Source organism: Pan troglodytes, chromosome X, assembly GCF_028858775.2.
Source record: "Pan troglodytes isolate AG18354 chromosome X, NHGRI_mPanTro3-v2.0_pri, whole genome shotgun sequence".
In the NCBI taxonomy this organism is placed as follows: Eukaryota; Metazoa; Chordata; class Mammalia; order Primates; family Hominidae; genus Pan; species Pan troglodytes.
This window is the reverse complement of record NC_072421.2, coordinates 62,570,317-62,595,488: the sequence shown is the minus strand read 5'-3', so window position 1 is coordinate 62,595,488 and position 25,172 is coordinate 62,570,317. Positions and strand designations below refer to the sequence as shown.

Genomic DNA, 25,172 nt, shown 5'->3' with positions numbered 1-25,172 from the left:
CTCCTGCCTTTTTTTCAGAGATGCCCTGCCCAGAGAGGAGAAATCTGGCAGTCTGGCCACAGCAAACTTGCTGAGCTGCCATGGGCTCTGCCCATTTCGAACTTCCCTGAGGCTTCTTTACACTGTGAGGGGAAAACTGCCTACTCAAGCCTCAGAAATGGCGGACGCCCCTCCTCCCACCAAACTCAAGTGTCCCAGTCGGTATCAGACTGTTGCTGTGCTGGCAGAGAGAATTTCAAGCCAGTGGATCTTAGTTTGCTGGGATCCATGGGGTTGGAACCCACTGAGCAAGACTACTTGGCTCCTTGGCTTCAGCCGCTTTCCAGGGGAGTGAACATTTTTTTCTCGCTGGCCCTTAAGGTATGGGGGAAAAAAAAAAAACCCCTGCAGCTAGTTCGGCATCTGCCCAAAGGGCCACCCAGTTTTGTGCTGGAAACCCAGGGTCCTGGTGGTGTAGGCACCGAAGGGGATCTCCTGGTCTGCGGGTTGTGAAGACTGTGGGAAAAGCACAGTATTTGAGTTATGGTGCACAATGCAGTCCCTAATGGCTTCCCTTGGCTGGGAGATGGAGTTCCCCGACCCCTTGCACTTCCCAGTTGAGGCGATGCCCCACCTTGCTTTGGCTCGTCCTTCTTGGTCTGCACCCACTGTCCAACCAGTCCCAATGAGATGAACTGTGTACCTCAGTTGGAAATGCAGAAATCACCCACCTTCTGTTTTGATCTCACTGTGAGCTGCAGACAGAGCAGTTCCTATTTGGCCATCTTGCCAGCAGTCAAGACAAAAATTTTCTGATATCAGGAATGAAATAGAGGATATTGCTGCAGACCCCACAGGCATCAAAATAATAACAACTGTGAACAACTGTGTACGTGTAAATTGGACAAATTGCATGAAATGGACCAGTTTATCCAAACACTACCACAGTTCACCCACAATATATTAGAGAATTTGAATAACCTTATGTCACTATTTAGGAAATTGAATTTGTAATTTAACAGTTTCCAAAAATTGAATCTTCAGGCCCAGATGTTACAATGGAGTAAAAATGTTAAAAATTTTGGAGAATATTCCACATGTTTAAGGAGAATCTTCCAGTCACTGCAATCTGTTTCTCAGGAAGCCACAGTCCTAGCAGAAGGGACCACAACAAGGTAACACCCTGTGGGACAACAGAATCTGAATAGCAGGTCTTCTCTCCCAGGTCTCTCTGCTGATAGGAACAGAGGTGTCCATCTGATCTGAATAGCCAAAACACTGGGACAAGGGTGAGGCTGTGAGGTGGATAGCTTTCCTGCTTGCCTGGCAGGGGAATTGATGTAGCTTCCACTCTTCACCCTTATAAAACCTCAGCACATCTCATTGAGAGCTCCTCCAACACCCTTATCAAGTCTGGGGTCTTAGCCTACCATTATGTATGACATCTCACCTGCCTTAGCTACAACTGATGCCTATACAGGAATACGTTTCCTCTTGACCTGAAGCCTGAATCATCAACTCAGCAAGTATAAAAATGGGGGAAAATTAAATAAACAAATAAAGTGTACACCATGAGAGAAGGAAATAAGCTTTAAGAGATCCCTGCCATTCTGACCCCATAAGAAACAGTGAACTTGCCCACACACCAAGAACTTAACTACTAAAACCATCATCTGGGAAAGCCAGTTGGAAAAGATTCTCTATAAATAAGGAACTCATACAGAGTTTTCATCCTAAAATCACCAAGAATCAAACTAGGCTAAAATAAATATTGACGTATGATCCTTAAGAAAGAAAAAAAGAAGTTAAAAAAAACCACAGTCCAATAAAAAATAAATTCAAGAACAATTTGATTAGTCTACCCAAATGAGAAGGAACCAGGAAAGGAATTCTGGTAATATGACAAGACAGGGTTCTAAATCATCCTGAAAAGATCCTACTAGCTCCCCAGCATTGGATCCAAACCAAGAAGAAATCTCTGAAGTGCCAGATGAAGAATTCATAAGGTTGATTAGTAAGCTACTCAAGAAGACAACAGAGAAAGGTGAAAACCAACTTAAATTTTAAAAAATCAGGATATAATTAAAATTTTTTCAGAGGAATAGATATTATAAAGGAAAAAACAATGAGAGCTACTGGAAATGAAAGACACACTTAGGGAAATACAAAATACAGTGGAAAATTTTAACAATAAGCTAGAACAAGTAGAAGAAAGAATTTCAGAGCTTGAAGACAAGACTTTTGAAATAACCCAAACAGACAAATACAAATAAAAAAGAATGAAATAAATGAACAAAGTCTCCAAGGAATATGGGATTATGTAAAATGACCAAACCTAAGAATAAGTGGTGATTCTAAGAAAGAACAGAAATCTAAAAGTTTGGAAAACTTATTTGAGGGAATAATTGAGGAAAACTTCCCTGGCCTTGCTAGAGGTCTAGACATCCAAACTGAAGAAGTCAAAAGAACTCCTGGGAAATTCATTCCAAAACCATCATCATTAAGGCACAGGGTCATCAGGTTATCTAAAGTCAAGATTAAAAAAACATAATTTTAAGAGCTGTGAGATAAAAGATAACCTATAAAGCAAAACCTATCAGATTAACAGCAGATTTCTCAGCAGAAGCTTTACAAGTCAGAAGGGATTGGAGTCTTACCTTTCACCTCCTGAAACAAAATAATGTCACCCTAAAATTTTCTATCTAGCAAAACTAAGCTTCATAAATGAAAGGAAGATAAAGTCTTCTTCAAAAACAAATCCTGACAGAATTTGCCACCCCCAAACAAGCACTACAATAAATGCTAAAAGGAGTTCTAAATGTTGAAAGAAAACCTTGATATACACCAAAATATAACCTTCTTAAAGCATAAATCTCACAGGGCCTATAAAACAGTAACACAATGAAAAAAATCCAAAACATATAGGCAACAACTACATGATGAGTACAACAGTACCTCACATTTCAATACTAACATCGAATGTAAATGGGCCTCAACGCTACACTTAAAAGATACATAATAGCAGAATGAATTAAATAAACCACCAACCAAGTATGTGTTGTTTTCAAGAGACTCACCTAATGCATAAGGACTCATGTAAGCTTAAGGTAAAGGGGTGGTAAAAAATATTCCACACAAATGGAAACCAAAAGCAAGCAGGAGTAGCTATTCTTATATCAGACAAAACAGACTTTAAAGCAACAACAGTTTAAAAAAGAAAGACAAGCAAGGACATTGTATAATGATAAAAGGATTAGTCCAACAGGAAAATATCACCATCCTAAATTATATGCACCTAACACTGGAGCACCTAAACTTATAAAACAATTGGTACTAGACATAAGAAATGAGATAAACAACAACACAATAATATTGGAGGACTTCAATACTATACTTACAGCACTAGACAGATCATCAAGACAGAAAGTCAACAAAGAAACAGTGGACTTAAACTATACCCTAGAACAAATAGACTTAACATATATTTACAAAACATTCTTTCCAACAACTACAGAATATACGTTCTTTTTTTCAGTGTATGGAACATTCTCCAAGATAGACCATATCATAGGTCACACCACAAGTTTCTATAAATTTAAGAAAATCAAAATTATATCAAGCATTTTCTCAGACCACAGGGGAATAAAATTGGAAATCAACTTCAAAAAGAACCCTCAAAACTATAGAAATACATGGAAAGTAAGTAATCTGCTCTTGAATGAGCTTTGGGTCAACAATGAAATCAAGATAGAAATTTAAAAATTATTTGAAATGAATGATAATAGTTACACAGCTTACAAAAACCTGTGGGATACAGCAAAAGTGGTGCTAAGACAAAAGTTCATGGTGTTAAATGCGTAAATCAAAAAGTCTGAAAGAGCACAAATGGACAACCCAATGTCACACCTCAAGGAACAAGGGAAACAAGAACAAACTAAACTCAAACCCAGCAGAAGAAAAGAAATAACAAAGATCAGAGCAAAACTCAATGAAACTGGAACAAACAAAAGCAATGCAAAAGATAAATGAAACAAAAAGCTGATTCTCTGAAAAGATAAGCAAAATTGATAGACTGTTAGTGAGATTAACCAAGAAAAGATCCAAATGAACTCAATCAGAAATGAGACTGGAGATATTACAACTGATACCATGGAAATACAAAAGATTATTGAAGTGTACTATGAACACCTTTTTGCACACAAACTAGAATGTGTAGAGGATGTGGACAAGTTCCTGGAAATATACAACCTCCTAGATTAAATCAGGAAGAAACAGAAACCCTGAACAGACCAATAACAAAAAGCAAGATTGAAACTGTAATTTTAAAATTGCCAACAAAATAAGTTCAGAACCAGATGGATTCACAGCTGAATTCTATCAGACATTCAAATAAGAATTGGTACCAATCCTACTGAAACCATTCCAAAAGACAGTAAAAGAAGAAATCCTCATTAAATCATTCTATGAAGCCAGTGTCACCCCAATACCCAAACCAAGAAAGAACACAACCAAAAACGCTACAGACCAATACCCTGATGAACATAGATTCAAAAATCCTCAGCAAAATACTAGCTACCCAAATCCAGCAGCATATTAAAAAGATAATACACCATGATCAAGTCAGTTTTATCATAGGGATGCAGGTATAGTTTAACATACACAAGTCAATAAATGTGATACATCACATAAACAGAATCAAAATAAAAAATCATATGATTAGCTCAATAGATGCAGAAAAAGCATCTGATAAAATTATCCCTTTTTTTGTAAAAACACTCAAAAAAACTGGCATAGAAGAGACATACCTCAAGATAATAAAAGCCATCTATGACATACCCACAGGCAACATTATACTGAATGGGGAAAAACTGAAAACATTCCCCGTGAGAACTGGAACAAGACAAGGATGCCTATTGTCACCACTTCTATTGAACATAGTACTGGAAGTCATAGCCAGTGTAATCAGACAAGAGAAAGAAGTAAAGAGCATCCAAATTGGAAAAGTGGAAGTCAAAATGTCACTGTTTGCCAATGATATGATCATATGCCTAGAATACCCTAAAGAATAATCCAAAAGCTCCTTGACCTGATAAACGAATTCAGTAAAGTCTCAGGATACAACATCAATGTACACAAATCAGTAGCACTGCTATATACCAACAATGACTAAGCTGAGAATTAAATCAAGAAGTCAACCCATTTTACAACAGCCACAAAAATAATAATAATAAGATATTTAGAGATAACCAAGGAGGTGAAAGATATCTGCAAGGAAAACTACAAAACACTCCTAAAAAAGATCATAGATGACACAAACAAATGGCAACATATTCCATGCTCATGGAGGGGTAGAATCAATAATATGAAAATGACTATACTGCCCAAAGTAATCCACAGATTCAATGCAATTCTAATCAAAATACCATCATCATTCTTTACAGAACAAGAAAAAAGCAATCAAAAATTCATATGGAACCAAAAGAGAGCCCACATGGCTAAAGCAAGACTAAGAAAAAGGAACAAATCTGGAAGCATCACATTTCCCGACATCAAATTATACTACAAAGCTATAAGCTACCAAAACAGCATGGTAATGGTATAAAAATAGGCATGAAGACCAATGAAAGAGAATAGAAAACCCAGAAATAAGGCCAAATACTTATGGCCTTCTGTAAGTATTGACAAAGCATACAAAAACATAAAGTGGGGAAAGGACACCCTATTCAATAAATGGTGCTGGGAAAACTGGCAAGCCACATGTAGAAGAATGAAACTAGATCCTCACTTCTCACCTTATACAAAAATTAACTCAAAATGGATCAAATACTTAAATCTAAGAACTGAAACTATAAAAATACTAGAAGGTAGCATTGGGAAACTTTTCTGGACATTGGCTTAGGCAAAGAATTCATGACTAAGACTCCAAAATCAAATGCAACTAAAACAAAAATAAATAAATGGGACCTAATTAAACTAAAAATCTTCTGTACAGTGAAATTATCAGCAGAGTAAACAGACAGCCTATAGAGTGGGGGAAAATATTTGCAAACTATGTATCTGACAAAGGACTAATACCCAGAATCTACAAGGAACTCAAACAAATAAGCAAAAACAACAAAAAAAATCCCATCAAAAAGTGGGCAAAGGGGCAGGTGCAGTGACTCACGCCTGTAGTCCCACAACTTTGGGAGTCCAAGGAAGGCAGATCACTGGAGGCCAGGAGTTTGAGACTAGCCTGGCCAGTATGGCGAAATCCTGCCTCTACTAAAAAGAAAACACAAAAATTAGCTGGCACGGTGGCTTATGCCTGTGGTCCCAGGTATTTGGGAGGCTGAGGCATGAGAATTGCTTGAGCCTGAGAGGTGGAGGTTGCAGTGAGCCGAGATCATGTCACTGTACCTCAGCCTGGGTGACAGAGTGAGACTGTGCTTCAAAAAAAAAAAAAGAAAGAAAGAAGAAGGAGAAGGAGAAGAAAAGAAGGAGAAGAAGGAGAAGGAGGAGGAGGAGGAGGAGAAGAAGAAGAAGAAGAAGAAAAGAAGAAGAGAAGAGAAGAAGAAAAGAAGAAGAAGAAAAGAAGAAGGAGAAGGAGGAGAAGAAGAAGAAGAGGAGGAGGGGGAGAAGGAGGAGAAGAAGAGGAGGAGGGGGAGAAGGAGGAGAAGAAGAAGAGGAGGAGGAGGAAGAAGAAGAAGAAGAAGGAGAAAGCAGGCAAAGGACATGAATAGGAAATTCTCAAAAGAAGATATAGAAATGGCTAATAATCATATGAAAAACCCGCTTAACATCACTATACTATACTACAAGTCTGCAGTAACCAAAACAGCATGGTACTAGTACCAAAACAGATATATAGACCAATGGAACAGAACAGAGTCCTTGGATTTAATGCCACACATCTACAACCATCTGATCTTTGACAAACCTGACAAAAACAAGTGATGTGGAAAGGATTCCCTATTTAATAAATGGTGTTGGGAAAACTGGCTAGCCATATGCAGAAAAATTAAACGGGACACCTTCTTTACACCTTATACAAAAATTAACTCAAGATGGATTACAGACTTAAATGTAAGACCTAAAACCATAAAATTCCTAGAAGAAAACCTAGGCAATACCATTCAGGACATAGGCATGGGCAAAGACTTCATGACTAAAACACCAAAAGAAATGGCAACAAAAGCCAAAATTGACAAATGGGATGTAATTAAACTAAAGAGCTTCTGCATAGCGAAAAAAACTATCATCAGAGTGAACAGGCAAACTACAGAAAAAATTTTTGCAATCTATCCATCTGACAAAAGTCTAATATCCAGAATCTACAAGGAACTTAAACAAATTTACAAGAATAAAAGAAAGAACGCCATCAAAAAGTGGGTGAAGGATATGAACAGACACTTCTCAAAAGAAGACACTTAAGTGGCCGTCAAACATATGAAAAAAGCTCATCACTGGTCATTAGAGAAATCCAAATTGAAACCAAAATGAGATACTATCTCACACCAGTTAGAATGGTGATCATTAAAAAGTCTGTAAACAACAGATGCTGATTATGTGGAGAAATAGGAATGTGTTTACACTGTTGGTGGAAGTGTAAATTAGTTCAACCATTGTGGAAGACAGTGTGGTGATTCCTCAAGGATCTAGAACCAGAAATACCATTTGACCCAGCAATTCCATTTCTGGATATATACCCAAAGGATTATAAATCATTGTACTATAAAGACACACGCACACATATGTTTATTGCAACACAGTTCACAATAGCAAAGACTTGGAACCAACCCAAATGCCCATCAGTGATAGACTGGATAAAGAAAACGTGGCACTTATACACCTTGGAATACTATGCAGCCATAAAAATGGATGAGTTTATGTCCTTTGCAGGGACATGGATGAAGCTGGAAACCACCAGTGTCAGCAAACTAACACAGGAACAGAAAACTAAACACTACATGTTCTCACTCATAAGTGGTAGTTGAACAAAAAGAACACATGGACACAGGGAGGGGAACATCACACACTGGGGCCTGTCGGGGTGGGGGGCTAGGGTAGGGATAGCATTAGGAGAAATACCTAATGTAGATAACGGGTTGATCGGTGCAGCAAACCACCATGGCATATGTATACCTATGTAACAAACCTGCATGTTCTGCACATGTGTCCCAGAACTTAAAGTATAATAATAAAAAAAGAAAGAAAAATTTGATAAATTGGACTTTTAAAAAAAATTTAAATACTCTTCCAAAGACCCTTTCAAGGTGACAAAAAGGCAAGCTACTGCGTGGGAGAAAATATTTTCAGCCACATGTCTGCGGAAATACTCAAATCTAGAATATATAAAGAAGTATTAAAACTCAACAGTGAGAAAACAAATACGGTTGTCCCTCAGTGTATATAGGGGATTGGTCCTAGGCCTCTACCTGTACCAAAATTTGCACATATCCATACTCAATCTTACAGTCAGCCCTGGGCATACAAAAAGTCAGCCCTCCATATATGCAGGTATTACATCCTGCGAATACTATATTTTTGATCCATATTTTGTTGAAAAAAATCCATGTACAAGTGAATCTATGCAGTTCAAACCCATGTTCTTCAAGGGTCAATGGTAATCCAGTTAGAAAATGAACCAAAGACATGAGCAGACATTTCATAGAAAAGGATATATGGATGGCAAATAAGTATGTGGAAAGGTGTTGAACATCAATGGGCATTAGGGAAATGCAAATTAAGATCACTTTGAAGTATCACTACATATTTATTATGATAGTTAAAATAAAATAGTTGGCCAGGTGGAGGGACTGGATCACTCATATTTTGCTGGTGGGCATGTGAAATGATACACTCTGGAACAGTTGGGCAGTTTATTGAAAAGCTAAATGTGCAATTATCATATAACCCAGCAATTGTACTCTTGGATGAAAACTTATGGTTACCCTAAAACTTGTACATGGATATTCATAGTGGCTTTATTCATAATTACCAAAAATTAGAGTGAGTCTAGATGTCCTTTAATAGACATTGTTTGAGATTGCCATTGCATGGTGGTAATAAAGAGTAGACCAACTTTAGTTGGTTTTATTTTTATATTTTAATTTTCTACACACAGCATACCCCCTTATTGTCTTCACCCCAGGGTAGACTGTTGTTACTGCCCTGCACTTGATGCACCACTATTGAAAGATATTAATGGCACCATCAAAGCCTGCAGTGACATTGTTGTCCCTCCACTAAAGCAAGGACCAGGCTTCCCTCAGAGAAACTGACTTTACAAATAGTAAATAGAGGCTCTTTCTGAAACCTGTCTTCGTAAACATATTTCCCTCTCCTAACAAGGAGTCTTGGCCCTTCTGCCCTTTAGTCAGGGTCTTGGTCCTTGGTATTTCTTGCCACAGCAGGCAATAGACAAAGGCTCCCAAACACCTTGGATGGAGGCAGACATTGTGGCTATGTACCTTGTACCCAAAGGATTAAGCTGCCATCTTGCTGGTGGCAGCCCTTCACCCCAGAGAGAGGAAATGCCACTGGTGCTTTGAGGAAGGCTTTGTGCCTTTGATTTTCCATGTCAAGTCAGCACTTAACTGTGACCCTGGACACATGAGGTGAAAAAACTTTGGTTTATTTTGGCATTAATGTCTCTTGCCCAATAACATGGGTTTCTGTAAACAGAAGTAGGCATGGAGGGAGGAGGGAGGATTACATAAAAGGGACTCATCCAAGCAGGGCTAGCTGCACTATGCTGATTTCTATTAAATGGCAATGGGAGATACCCTCTTACCCCTGATTTCAGTTAGTGGTAGTTACTTTCATCTTAATCGAATTAATTACAAATTGGGAAGGCTTGGGTCAGCTTCATCAAATGCTGTTATTTATGTTGACATTTTTATGTGGCTTTAGCTAATATATTTTTTAATTTTAGATTCAGGGACTACATGTGTACATTTGTTATATGAATATGTTGCATAATATTGAGGTTTGGGCTTCTAGTGTACCCATCACCCAAATAGTGAACATTGTACCCAATAGGTAATTTTTCAACCTTTATTCCCTTCCCATTCTCCCACTAATGATTATTATTTTAATCTCAGTAACCAGCAATATACCTGGCCACTCATGCATGTGCACACACACAAACCCTATTTGCTGTAGTGGAAACCACTCTGGTGAAGGAGATATCCATGGTGGAAGAGTTGGGCAGAGTGGAGAAAGAAGGACCCTATCATTTGTTGACTGCCCACCATGTGCCACATACTCTGCTTGGTGACTTTACATGTCTTAGCTCATTTAATCCTCACCACATAATGTGTAAAGTAGATGCTATTATTATTCCTGTGTTACTGATGAGGAAGCCAAGGCTGAGGGAAGTGAAGTGAGATGATCAGATAACGTCACTCTTCCAGTGCTTAAAATTATAAAATTCCCCCTTCCACTGAGGATAAAAGTCCCAACTCGTCCCAGTCTCCAAGCTATGTTTTAGGCCCTGTCAACCTCCCTAGTTTTATCTAGGCCCCTCTCCCTCTTGCAGTAGGTGCTCCAGCCACACTGCTCTTCACTCAGTTCCTTTAATGTGCCATATTCTTCTTCTGTGGGGCCATTACTCATGCTATTCTTTTTGTCTGGACTGTTCTCCTGTGTGCCCACCTGCACTCACCAGCGAACTCCTATTGATTCTTCAGGTCTCAGCTTAGATTTCACATCCTCAGTTCTCAGGGAAGCCTCCTCTGACTGTCCCCTTTACCCTATAGTGTCCCTCAGACTATGTTAGGTCCCTTTGTTGTATCCTTCTATCACATTCTGCATCTCCTCCCTACCACTAATATGATTTTACATACAACCTTGTGTTCAGGATCGATTTTCTTCATTAGATGAAACTTGCTGTCTATATACTGTCTTGTTCTCTGCTCTATCCCTAGTACCTAGTACAATGCCTGGCACATGATAAGTATTCAATAAATAATTATTGACTGAATATATATTGAAACCCTCTATAATTAATACATAGTAAGTGCTCAATAAATATAGTTAAAATACAGTTGTTATTATTGTCCAAAAGCAAATAGTTAATCAGAGGCAGAACCAGGATTTATAATTGAAGTCTGAGTCTAAAGCACATGCTTCTTTTATGATATGACTTTGTCTGCAGAAATAGGTTCTTGGCCCAGCACTGCCCTAACTGGTTGTATGACACTTAGGGTGAGACACTATACTACTCTGAATCTTAGTTTTCCCATCAGTAAAATGGTTACGGGAGCAGGCAAAGTTCAGATTTATCTTCACGTAACCTAGAAAAGGAGGAGAATAGAAGTCTAGATAGATGGGGATATAAGCAAATAAGTAATTAACCAATACAAATCAGTATCTTCCCTCTGCAAGACAGTTGATGAGCTATAACAAGAACCCTTGATGTTTTTATGCCCTTCAGCCTGGTAACCCTGTTCAAAGGCAATATAGAGTAGTGGATGGTATGAATGGTATGTAGGCTTTGGTGTTAGAGAGCCCTGGTTCAAATCCCAACATCCAATTTACTAGCTCTGTGGTACTGGGCAAGTTACCACCCTGAACCTCACTCAATTCCCTTCTCTACAAATGGGATAACACCCACCTTTTAACCCATTTCTAAGGTTACAAAAAAAAAAAAAAACAATACAATAACATGAAAAGATGTTTTCTTAGTATAGAAAGAGAAACTTCTCCCACCATCCTACCCACCTAACAGTTCTTTCTGTAGTTCTGTGCCATTGAAGGCTACCTCTTGAGGCAAGAGGCACAGGCAATGTTGAGAAAAGAGAGACTGAAGACAAGCAGGCTGATGGCAGAAGCCAGAGTCCAGTGTGTGGAGTTGGATCACCCATAGGATAGACTGGGGCAGAGGGGAAGATCAGCTACTGAGGGAGAAGAAAGGAGACTACAAATCTGAGTAAGGGGATAATGGCTAGGCAGATCCTGAGAAGCATGGTAGGGAGCCAGTGGGAAGACAACAACATGCCTTAGAGGGTACCCCTTTCAAAAGTTTGTAGCCCTTTCCCAGAGGCAGGCTTCAAATTATGTTATTAAAGGCCCTTGAAACTGTGTTTCTTCCAAATCTTTTTCTTATTTAGTCACATGCATGTATGTTTTGAAATTGTAATCTTAGTGTGTACACTTTTTCAGCGAGTATCTTATCTTCAACATTTTCTATGTCACAAGTCTTCAGTGGCTGTCAAATATCCTAATTTTGCTGAAAGCCCAGAAAGTACATCTCTGTGTATTAACTTTTTGCTTCCTTGAATTACCTCCTTAAAATATATTCCCAAGTATAGGATTCCTGAGCCACAGGGTATACAATTGGGATTTAATGACCAAAACCAGGTTTTTCTTTTTCTAAGAAAGAAATTACCCATAATATCCTTTCCCCTTCCTTTTCTGGAACTGATAAACACACCCTCTAGAGTTGTGCTGTCTAATATGACAGCCATTAGCCACACGTGGCTGTTTAAATTTTAAGTTTGATTAAATAAAATTCAAAACTCAGTTCCTCAGTAGCACTGGCCACATCACAAGTGCTCAGTAGCCACATGTGCATAGTGGCTATTATACTGGACAGCACAGATACAAAACATTTCCATCACTGTAGTAAGTTTATTGGACAGTGCTTACTTAGAGTTTCTCAAGAGATCATTTTTGGTTTCTTGGGTGGGAGTTCTTTGTGTTCAGGACTTTCCTGGGCATTGAGAGGCTATTTAGCATCTCTGGCCCATGTCCACTAAATGCCAGTAACACATTTCCTTGAGTCAGTCTAACAGCCAAAACACTCCATATTTGCAAATGCCCCATAAGGGAACAAAATTAACCCCATTCGAGACCCACTGAGCTTTTAGAGGGAAACATCTCCTAACTTTTTCTTGAGACAAGGTCTTGCTCTGTCACCTAGGTTGGAGTGCAGTAGTGCAATCATAGCTTAAGCAATCCTCCTGCCTTATCCTCCTGAGTAGTTGAGACTACTGGCATGTACCACCATGTGTGGCTAATTCTTTCTTTCTTTCTTTCTTTTTCTTTTTCTTTTTTTTTTTCTTCTTTTTTTTTTTTTTTTTTTTTTTTTGTAGATATAAGGTCTCACTATGTTGCCCATGCTGGTTTCAAACTCCTGGGCTCAAGTGATCCTCCTGCCTCTGTCTTCCAAATTGCTGAGATTACTGGCATGAGCCATTGCACCTGGCCTTCTTTTTTGAGATGGCCTCAGGTTGGCTCTGCCTGGAGAGGGGGAAGCTTGTAAAGATGGCTTAGAAAAAAAGTCCTGGCTCCATTTCTATTTTCTCCCTTCTTTTGCTGGCCTGTTTCCTGCTTTTTGCAAATTGCAGGAACAAGACCCTGCAGATGGAGAAGATCAAGGCTCGTTTGAAGGCTGAGTTTGAGGCACTTGAGTCAGAGGAAAGGCACCTGAAGGAATACAAGCAGGAGATGGACCTTCTGCTACAGGAGAAGATGGCCCATGTGGAGGAACTCCGACTGATCCACGCTGACATCAATGTGGTACGTGGCTGCCTGGAGCCTATCTCTAAAGCCCTTGAGAAAGAGTTAGTGGTGAATGATAGGGCCTTTCCTTGAGATGTGGCTTTGGCCAAGCTCGGGGAGCAGGCATCAGTGCAGGCTGTGGTAGAGCAGAAGAATTCAGGAGTTCTGAGATCCAGCCCTGGCTCTGTCACTAACTGACTATATATCACTGGACAAGTCCCTTCTCTCTGGGCCTCATTTTCCCTCTCTGCACTATAAGGGGGACTCAGTACCCTCTAAATGTACTGATTTGATGTGCTCTCATTCTGGGATTCTGGGAGTTGAGAGCTAGCCTTGGGGAAAAGCAGAGCAGGCAGCTGCCTCTGGAATGTAGTTTAAAGCACTCCAAGCTTTCAGTCAGACCAAACAAATCATTTCTGCCTGCTACCAAAGTGGGGCTTCCTCATTGGTATCTCCTTTGGAAACTCTTGGAACACAGAATATGAACTGTCTGCTAAGGTGGTAAGCTCCCCTCTTTGGAATTATTCAAGCAGCATCTTAATGGACACTTGTATGAGCTACTGTACTGATGATTCCTTCACAAGGAAGGAGTTTGGCAGTGCTGACCAGTAAGGTCTTTTCAAACCCTTATCACCCATAACCATGAGGAATATATTTTTAAAATTTACTTTCAAAGGAACTAAGTTTATATTTCTGGGAAACTCATTTCTGTGGCAATACTCATTTTCTGATGTTGTCAGACCTAGGATCATAAAGGAAATATGAATGAGGTTTGGACAGTAAGCAATTGGGATTTTCTGTGTTAGAGATCGCAGAATTCTAGATCTCATAAAGTGTTGACAGTTTGGCTGCCAGCTAACCAATGATACAGGGCCAGTTAAATGAGGAAGATATTTGCCAGAAGGGCTAAGAATATAAGCCAGTGGATCTCAAACTTGAGCATGCATCAAAGCCACTTTGAGAGCCTAAGACACATATTGCTAGACTCCACCCCTGATTTTCTGATTTTGTATGTCTGAGGTGAACCTAAGAATATGCATTTCTGAGTTCCCAGGTGATGCTGATGCTGCTGATCCCTTGGCCACATTTTGAGAATCACTGATCTAGGAGAAAAGACTGCTGGCCTGGGAGGCGGAAGCCCTAAGTCTTTATGCAGGATTTGATACTAAGAAGTATTTCCCCAGGAAAGTCCCTTTTTCTCTTTGAGCCTCAGTTTTCTGTAAAATGGGAGTAAGGTGGACTAAATGAGCTCTGAAGGACATTCCAGCTCTAAGATACTATATTTGAACAATACCATTTATTTAGCAGTAAATATTAATTTAGCCCATTTACCGAGTGCTTTATATGAATCCTATCATTACATCTTCACCAAGATTGCATGAGTTAAGCACTAGAATATCACTATTATACCGATGAAGAAACTGAGGCTTGACCAGAGTTACATAGAGAGGGCATGGGAGATCAAGGACTTGAATATAGACTGAACAAGTTCTGGAGCTTGTGCTATTATTCACTCAGCTATAGATCCTCTCTGAGAACCTTAGGATCTTTTCTCTGTGCCTATCCCACTCTATGTTCCAGATGGAAAACACTATCAAACAATCTGAGAATGACCTAAACAAGCTGCTAGAGTCTACAAGGAGGCTGCATGATGAGTATAAGCCACTGAAAGAACATGTGGATGCCCTGCGCATGACTCTGGGCCTGCAGAGGCTCCCTGACTTGTGTGAAGAAGAGGAGAAGCTTTCCTTGGAGTAAGCTACCTGCCCCCAGTCCCTACAACATACCGTCCCTCCGACCCACATACATACCTACATACCTACACACACACGGGCATGTATACATACACAAAGCCTAGCCTGAAAGTCAGAGTGCCTAGTTTTAGTCCCAGGCCTTTCAGTGGCTTACTCACTGTGTGATCTTGGGCAAGTCTCTGTGCCAGCTTGTTAAAACAGAAGGAGGATTATTAAACTGGATGAATTACTAGATGAATTAGAACAACTACTAGGTGGCTTTTTAAATTCTTTGTGTGATATTGACAATACAAGACTATGTCTATAACTCTTAAGAGATCATTTCCCAAGTCAGGGTCTAGAAGGCGATATCTAGAAACCTCTAAAAACACAAAAGACTGAGCTTTCCTGGTCTTCAGGAAGTGGCCTGGGACTTACTTCATCTCCTGGCTCAGAGTTAAGAACTAGGCTTGCCTTGCAGAGAGACAGAATTTGACCTGGTAGAGGAAATCATTTCCTAAAGGTAGAGCAAGGTGTCTGTGGAGTTTGTGAGCTTCCTACTCTTAGAGATATGTCACCAGAGGCCTTAGGACACTTAATAGGAATACTCAAAAGAGCATGAGATAGCAGATAGGACTGAATACCTTTTAAGGACCTTGCTAGCCCTAAGATTTCTTGGTCTTCTTGGCCTATCAGAGCTAAGGACAAAGAGGATTATCCTTCTCATCAGACATTGGGCCTAGTACCCAGGGACAATAGCCTTGTGCTTGGGAAGGTGTGGGGACCTTCTAGAATGAGCCACAGCTCAACTCTTGGTTGTATGGCATGGAGTCTTTAAGAGGAGCAAGGTTCTCGTTGCTTTCAGAATGATCTAGCCAGTGTCTCTCATCTCCAAAGTTACTTTGAGAAGCAGAAAGCAGAATGGCAGACGGAACCTCAGGAGCCCCCCATCCCTGAGTCCCTGGCCGCTGCAGCCGCTGCCGCCCAACAGCTCCAAGTGGCTAGGAAGCAGGACACTCGGCAGACGGCCACCTTCAGGCAGCAGCCCCCACCTATGAAGGTAAGTGAGCTGGGTAATGGTTGTGGAGGAAGCAAAGTATCCTCCCATGGAAGGGCCGTGGAAGGCTAGTTCTGGGTCTTCGGCTTTATTTATGCTGGGCCTTCTTTTAATGGCCTTTGCTTGTGACACAGTGGAAGGGGTGACATGGGTGTGCTGTGTTGGACACACACAGCACAGGTTTTGTTGCCCCATGTTCCCAGAGGTGTTAGAATGCAGGGAGATTTTCAGGCCCTGCTAAAGTGCAATTCTAAAAGTTAGAAATGACTCTTACACAAAGATGTAATGAGCATGTATCATAAATGAGGGAACCAGCAGGATTATAAAGCTGGTTCCAGGAGCATTTGAGGAACAAATATCTATATAGTCAAGAAAGGAGAGGAAGGCTGAAACAAATTTGCAAAGTTAGATGCAAAACTGGTTTACATCCCACAGGACAATAAAACTGTAACTTTATAGTTACTTTTTCTTCCAAACAGAAGTAATTTGCGTCTCTACTGGGCAAAAGCCATTTGCAGCTTATCAGTGTAACATCACAGAGCCTGGGTCCTAATCAATTGGTAAATAGTCAAACAAAGAGACATTCTTCTAGAGCAGGGGTCATCAAATTACAGCCTACAGGTCAAATCTAATCTGTTCCCTGTTTTCGTTAAAGTTTTATTGGCCCACATGCATGTCTGTGTTTGCAAGCTATTGCAAACAACATGCATGCAAGCTATTGTCTATCACTTCTTTCATGCAAAACAGAATTGAGTAGTTGCAGCAAGTTTATATGATGTAAAAAGTCTAAAGTATTTGCTGTCCTGGCCTTTACAGAAAATGTTTGTTACCCCTATTCTAGAAAATTAAATAGTCCTTAAGTGGGCCTGTTAGACAATGCTTCATTATAATGACGAAAAGATGTGTAGTTCTCATTTTGCCTTACTTTCTAGTTTTGTATACTTTTCCTCAACACCATTCTCTGAACTGGGTTATGTCCTTCCTTCCCATCTTCCATGGCATCCAAGAATACTTGAGTCTACTCACTGATTATTGCTCTCTTCTGATGGGAAATCACTTTGCTTTCTGGGCCCCTGGGGAATCAGAAGTCTAAGTTGTTGCCTGGAAGAATCTGACTACTAACTTTCTTTTTCCTGTGTCCCTCACCAGGCCTGCTTGTCATGTCACCAGCAAATTCACCGGAATGCACCTATATGCCCTCTATGCAAGGCCAAGAGTCGGTCCCGGAACCCCAAAAAGCCGAAACGGAAGCAGGATGAATAAAGAAAGGGAGAGCACATGAAGCTTTGCTAATTATAACCCCTCACCTTGACCAGAGTCATTGATGTCCTGATGTGAAACAACCCTTGCCCAACCCCACGAAGTCTCCTATTTAATGTGATGGAAGCACAACCCCTCTCTCACTTTGCTCCTATTTCTTTCTGCTCTTGGGATTTCTGGTTTAGGAAGAGATGTGGTTCAGGTGCTAAACAGTGTGTCTGATGATCCCTTCTCTCCCACTCACATTTCAACCCCTGCCCTTGTTTGGAGCTAAGGGAAGGGCAAAAGGCTCAGATATGATTCTCTATCTCTTGTGCCTGAGGCCTGGAGCCTAAGGAGCTGTAGGGTCTGAGGGGCAGGGGAGGCCCATATCTTGTTTCAGGTAAAGGACCCAGTATTTCCCCTCCTTGTACTTTTGCCTTAGGTTCTCAAGGGACAATAGTCTTCATGTTGGATTCTCCAACAGGCTGGGTGCATGTATCCCCCTACTCCTACCCTCATCTCATCCTTAAGGCCCAGAGGTAGCTTGGACAAGCCCTCCTTTTCATAATCATTTGGGAGGCATGGCTGTAATTCTTTAGCTTTCTCCACTTCTGTCTCCCAGATATACTAAAATTCTTAGGTACTAGGCTGTGTGTTTTGGGATCTTAAGATCAGTGAACCTTTCCCCAATATCTAGTCTTTGCAAATTCTAGTAGAAGATTTCCACAGTGAAATCAGTGAGCCAGACCAACTCTACATCTCCTGCCTAACCTACTGCCTAAGTCATTAGGGCTGAGGGCTCGGCTGTAGGGGCTTCCTTAGGCTGAGAGTGCCCCCAGGCTGACATCTGTGTTGGCTTTTGTTCAGAACCATTACTCTGGCACATGCTTAATGGTATATTGCAGGGAGGAGAGGAGTAGATTTAGATTTGAGTAAATGCCAATCACTTTACACATGAAGGTGGGTGGGACTTTCCTTCCATTCATCCCTTGCTCTCTTGGATCTGAACTCTTCTGGAGCCTCAGCTCAGGATAGCTGCTGGCCACTCCTGTCCTGTGGATTGTGCAGGTGGCCTTTCCTCCCAAAAGAAAAGGCATCAGGCTCCCCAAGCCCCACAGCTCTCCTTTCCACCAAAGCCAGGTTTCCTGGTAAGGTCACTCGAAGATAAGGGATGGGGATGGGGGCTGACTGACAAAAAATTTTAGCCCCAGGTCTCAGTACCTGGCTGGGGAGGGGGATATTTTTCCTTCCTTAAGTAGTTTTACATTGCCACAGTGTGTATGTGTTCACTATATAAAATGTTCCTCTGCTCTTTGAAAGTAAGAGTGTTGTGTCTGTACAAATCCTTTTAACATGCATTCATTGGAGTAAATTCTGAGTATCTACTGTGTATTGGATAATACAAAAGATGTAATGTCATTTACCTTTCTGGGTAGCTCTTGTTTGCTCTTATTCATTCCACCTTACAAATGAGAAAGCCAGGCACCAAGGACAATAATTTACCTAATTATCACAATAATTTCCATTTATTTATCACCTACTCTGTGCCAGGTACCTATGCAAGTTGCTTAATATAAATGATTGTATTTGACTTCCAAAATACCTTACAAGCTAAGTATTCTTATCACCATTTTAAAAAAAAAGGATACTGAACCTCCAAAAACTTAAAAGCTTTTTCAGAGTTAAACAGCTAGTAAGAGGAAATTGCAGGATTTGGAGCCAGCTTTGTCCAACTCCAGAGCTCATTTTTTTCTACTTCTTCTCCATGATCATTTTTAAGAAAACCTTTCTCCCTTTCAGAATGGCTTGATGATGAGAGTGGTTGAAATAACTTTGGAACTGAAATCAAGAACTGGGTGTCAAATGACTGATTCAGGGATATAAAGGCCAAGGGCTCTCTAAATAATATCCTGTACACTAATCTGTCTCTGTGCTTGTCAGGGAATTCAACAGCTAAATAAAACCTCTCTGTGCCTCAGTGTCCTCATCTGGAAAATGGGGAAAATATTAGCACTTATTTCATGGGATTGTGAACAATGTGAGGCACATAGTAAGCACTCATAAGTATTAACATCCTTTTATCCACTGTGCCTCTGGGTTTAGGTAGATTGGAACACTAGTCAAAAATTATACTACTCATCTTCCCTGATATCACCCCAGGTTTTGTATAGCTACAGGCGTGCTTTTGAAGTGGCTCAGGCTCACTCTGGGCAAAGGGAGGACAGTCATCTCTGCAACTTGGAGTACACCTTAACCTGTATAGGCCTTAGTGAGTCCCTGTAAAGTACAGGAGGCATGGCCATAGCTCTGCATCCTTGGCACAATGGAGGTCAGGTCTGTCAATTATGTTGTAGTGATGGTAACAGGTTTTGAACTCTGAGCACCAACAGCCAGGAAAGCCATTTCCTAGGGATGCTTTTGAAGGGGAAGAGAGTAATCATGTGTTGAGCACCTACACCTGCCAGCCACTTGGTGGGACACTACTATCTCATGTAGTCTTTCTGGTTCATTTATCTATTGCCGTGAAACAAACCACACAAACACTTAATGGCTTAAAACAACCATCATTTATTTGCTCATGACTCTGCAGTTTGAGAAGAACTTGCTGGGAATGGCTAATTTCTGTTCTATGTGGTTTTGCCTCAGACAGCTTGGCTAAGGCTGTAAGATCCAAGATGGCTGCACTCTCATCTGGCACCTCACCTGAGGTGGCTGGAACAGGAGTGGGCTGGATGTCTTAATACCAACTCCAGCCTTTGTAGTCTTTTATCCTCCAGGGCCTTTCTCCATTTGGCATTTCACTTCAATAATCAGACTTTTTTACCTGGCAAGTGGCATCCAAGAGACTGAAAACCAAAGCAGACTGACTTACCCTTCTCTTCCTTCTTCTGTGTCTCTCCTAACCCCCTTGTATTATTTTTTTCATTATATTTTTGTTCCTTCTCTTAATTCTTTATTCTCCCTTGAGCAAGTCTTGGGTTCACCTGCTCCACTGCACTTAGGCAAAAGAAACACAGACTTTTGAGGTAGATAGACTTGAGTCTGAGCTGGCTTTGCCCCTTCCTACTTGCTGGGCAATTACTTTACCCTTTTTGAGCCTCAGTTTTATCTGTAAAAATGGACACATATAACACACATAAACAGCAAGGCCTTTTGTGGCATAAAACCAGAAGTCACATAGCAATACTGCCTCTGCACTCTATTGGTCAAAGTGAGTCACAGGGCCAGCTCAGGTTTAAAGGGTAAGGGAAATATATATACTCCATGTCTTGAGGGGAGGAGCTGCATGCATGTCAGAGATGGGAGGAATTGTTGCCAGCCATATTTACAGACAATCTACCACATTTTCTGACAACAGTATTTTAAGGAAGGTGTTATTAGATTGATGCAAAAGTTGTGGTTTTTGCCACTACTTTCAATGGTAGACACCACATTTACTCTGGTACCAATGTAATATGCATCCCTTTTTACAGGTGATATAACTGTGGCTCAAAAAAGGTAAAGTTGTTGCTTAACAAACAAGTAGGAAGGGGCAAAGCCAGGTCAGACTCAAGTCTGTCAACCTCGAAAATCTGTGTTTCCTTTGCCTAAGTGCAGTGCTGCAGGTGAACCCAAGACTGGTTAATGGAGAATAAAGAAAGGAAGAAAAGGATCAAAAATATAGTGAAAAAGAAGACAAGGGGCTTGGGAGAGAGAGAGAGAAGAAGGAAGAGGAGGGTGAGTAAGAAGAGTAACAGAAGTAAGGCAAGGTATCCTTTATATTTGCTTTACATTGAAAGCACTTTCTTCAACATTTCCATTTCATGCTCACCTTGTTCTGTTGGTAAAGAATGTATTATTAACATACACATTTTACAGATGAGGATAAGGGAACCAACTTGCCCAATAAAGATTACATAGCAAGTTATGAGCAAAGCCATAACTAGAACCTAGGCCTTCCAATCTGGGAATCACTTAGGCTGTAGCATTCTCTATATGCTGCACACAGCAGGGATTAATTGTATGCATGTTTTGTGCCAGAGTTGGCTGCCTTTATATATATATATACTTTAAGTTCTGGGGCACATGTGCAGAACATGCAGGTTTGTTACATAGGTATACACATGCCATGGTGGCTTGCTGGACCCATCAACCCATGATCTACATTAGGTATTTCTCCTAATGCTATAGCTCCCCTAGCCCCCCACCCCCTGACAGGCCCTGGTTTGTGATGTTTTCCTCTCTGTGTCCATGTGTTCTCATTGTTCAGCTCCCACTTATGAGTGAGAACAAGCGGTGTTTGGTTTTCTGTTCTTCCGTTAGTTTGCTGAGAATGATGGTTTCCAGCTCCATCTGTGTCCCTGCAAAGGACATGAACTCATCCTTTTTTATGGCTGCAGAGTATTCCATGGTGTATATATGCCACATTTTCTTTATCCAGTCTATCATTGATGGGCATTTGGGTTGGTTCAAAGTCTTGCTATTGTGAAGAGTATTGCAATAAACATATGTGTGAGTGTGTCTTTATAGTAGAATAATTTATAATCCTTTGGGTATATACCCAGTCATGGGATTGCTGGGTCAAAAGGTATTTCTAGTTGTAGATCCTTGAGGAATCGCTACACTGTCTTCCACAGTGGTTCAACTAATTTACACTCCCACCAACAGGGTAAAAGCATTCCTGTCTCTCCACATCCTCTCCAGCATCTGTTGTTTCCTGATTTTGTTAATGATCACCATTCTAACTGGCACGAGATAGCATCTCATTGTGGTTTTGATTTGCATTTCTCTAATGACCAGTGATGATGAGCTTTTCTTCATATGTTTGTTGACTGCATAAATGTCTTCTTTTGAGAAATGTCTGTTCATATCCTTTGCCCACTTTTTAATGGGGTTGTTTTTTTCTTGTAAATTTATTTAACTTCTTTGTAAATTCTGGATATTAGCCCTTTGTGAGATGGATAGATTGCAAAAATATTCTCCCATTCTGTAGGTTGACTGTTTACTCTGATGATAGTTTACTTTGCTGTGCCGAAGCTCTTTAGTTTAATTAGATCCCATTTGTCAATTTTATTTTGTTTTTTTTTTTTTTTTTTTGCCATTGCTTTTGGTCTTTTAGTCATGCAGTCTTTGTCCATGCTTATGTCCTGAATGGTATGCCTAGGTTTTCTTCTATGGTTTTTATGGTTTTAGGTCTTCCATTTAAGTCTTTAATCCATCTTGGGTTAATTTTTGTATAAGGTGTAAGGAAGGGATCCAGCTTCAGCTTTCTACATATGGCTAGCCAGTTTTTCCAACAACATTTATTAAATTCCCCATTACTTCTTTTTATCAGATTTCTGAAAGATCAGATTGTTGTAGATGTGTGGTGCTATTTCTGAGGCCTCTGTTCTGTTGCATTAGTCTATATATCTGTTTTAGTAACAGTACCATGCTGCTTTGATTACTGTAGCCTTGTAGTATAGTTTGAAGTCAGGTAGCATGATGCCTCCAGCTTTGTTCTTTTTCTTTGGGATTGTCTTGGCTATGCAGGCTCTTTTTTGGTTCCATACAAAATTTAAAGTAGTTTTTTTCTAATTCTGTGAACTAAGTTAATGTTAGCTTGATGGGGATAGCATTGAATCTATGAATTACTTTGGACAGTATGGCCATTTTCACAATATTGATTCTTCCTATCCATGAGCATGGAATGTTTTTCCATTTGTTTGTGTCTTCTCTTATTTCCTTTAGCAGTGGTTTGTAGTACTCCTTGAAGAGGTTCTTCATATCCCTTGTAAGTTGTATTCCTAGGTACTTTATTCTCTTTGTAGCAATTGTGAATGGGAGTTCATTCATGATTTGGCTCTCTGTGTGTCTATTTTTGATGCATAGGGATGCTTCTGATTTTTGCACATTGATTTTGTATCCTGAGATTTTGCTGAAGTTTCTTATCAGCTTAAGGAGATTTTACGCTGAGGCGATGCAGTTTTCTAAATATACAATTATGTCATCTTCAAACAGAGACAATTTGAATTCCTCTCTTCCTATTTGAATACCCTTTATTTCTTTCTCTTGCCTGATTGCCCTGGGCAGAACTTCCAATATTATGTTGAATAAGATTGGTGAGAGAGGGCATCCTTGCCTTGTGCCAGTTTTCAAAAGGAATGCTTTCAGTTTTTACCCATTCAGTACGATATTGGCTGTGGGTTTGTCATAAATTGCTCTTATTATTTTGAGATACGTTCCATCAATACCTAGTTTACTCAGAGTTTTTAGCATGAAGGGGTGTTGAATTTTATCAAATGCCTTTTCTGCATCTATTGAGATAATCCTGTGGTTTTTGTCATTGGTTCTGTTTATGTGATTGATTACGTATATTGATTTGGATATGTTAAACCAGTCTTGGATCCCAGTTACGAAGCTGACTTGATGGTGTTGGATAAGCTTCTTGATGTGCTGCTGGATTCGGTTTGACAGTATTTTATTGAGGATTTTGGCATTGATGTTCCTCAGGGATATTGGGCTGAAATTTTCTTTTTTGTGTGTGTCTCTGCCAAGTTTTGGTATCAGGATGATTCTGGCCTCATAAAATGAGTTAGGGAGGAGTCCCTCTTTTTCTATTGTTTGGAATAGTTTCAGAAGTATTGGTACCAGCTTCTCTTTGTACCTCTTGCACAATTCAGCTGTGAATCCCTCTGGTCCTGGACTTTTTTTGCTTGCTAGACTATTAATTACTGCCTCTATTTCAGATCTTATTTTTGGTATATTCAGGGATTCTACTTCTTGTTTGTTTAGAGCTGGGATGGTGTATGTGTTGAGGAATTTATCCATTTCTTCTAGATTTTCTAGTTTATTTGTGTAGAGGTGTTTATAGTATTGTCCAATGGTGGTTTGTATTTCTGTGGTATCAGTGGTGATATCCCCTTTATCATTTTCTATTGTGTCTATTTGATTCTTCTCTCTTTTCTTCTTCATTAGTCTGGCTCATCATCTATATATTTTGTTGATGTTTTCAAAAAACCAACTCCTGTCTTCTTTGATTTTTTGAAGGGTTTTTCATGTCTCTATCTTCTTCATTTCTGCTCTGATCTTAGTTAGCTCTTGTCTTCTGCTAGCTTTTGAATTTGTTTCCTTTTGCTTCTCTAGTTCTTTTATTTGTGATGTTAGGGTATCAATTTTAGATCTTTCCTCCTTTGTCTTGTGAGCACTTAGTGCTATAAATTTCCCTCTAAACAATGTTTCAGCTGTATCCCAGAGATTCTGGTACTTTGTGTGTTTGTTCTCATTGGTTTCAAAGAACTTATTTATTTCTGCCTTAATTTAGTTATTTACCCAGTAGTCATTCAGGAGCAGGTTGTTCAGTTTCCACGTTGTTGTGTGGTTTTGAGTGAGTTGCTTAATTCTGAGTTCCAATTTGATTGCACTGTGGTCTGAAATACTGTTTCTTATGATTTCCATTCTTTTGCATTTGCTGAGGAGTGTTCTACTTCAAACTATGTGGTCAATTTTAGAATAAGTGTGATGAGGTGTTGAGAAGAATGTATATTCTGTTGATTTGGAGTGGAGAGTTCTGTAGATGTCTATTAGGTTCGCTTTGTCCAGAGCTCAGTACAAGTCCTGAATATCCTTGTTAATTCTCTGTTTTGTTGATCTGTCTCATTGACAGTGGGGTGTTAAAGTCTCCCACTATTATTGTGTGGGAGTCTGTTTTATTG

General features: G+C 40.0%; 1 protein-coding gene across 5 annotated transcripts in view; it reads left to right on the top strand.

Moving 5' to 3' along the window:
* Positions 1-18,922, top strand: part of ZC4H2 (zinc finger C4H2-type containing) — a 118,329-nt gene extending 99,407 nt beyond the window's left edge. For 2 of the 5 annotated variants that reach the window (XM_016943125.4, XM_521094.6), the window contains exons 2-5: positions 13,314-13,485; positions 15,049-15,221; positions 16,098-16,260; positions 17,407-18,922. In XM_016943125.4, coding sequence (XP_016798614.1) covers positions 13,330-13,485; positions 15,049-15,221; positions 16,098-16,260; positions 17,407-17,520 — 606 coding nt within the window. In that variant the 5' untranslated portion in view covers positions 13,314-13,329 and the 3' untranslated portion in view covers positions 17,521-18,922. Of the gene's footprint in view, positions 1-13,058; positions 13,486-15,048; positions 15,222-16,097; positions 16,261-17,406 lie in introns of all 5 variants that reach the window. The other 3 variants (XM_054676390.2, XM_063803892.1, XM_009439191.5) reach the window with 2 other exon arrangements.
* The last annotated feature ends 6,250 nt before the right edge of the window (positions 18,923-25,172 follow it).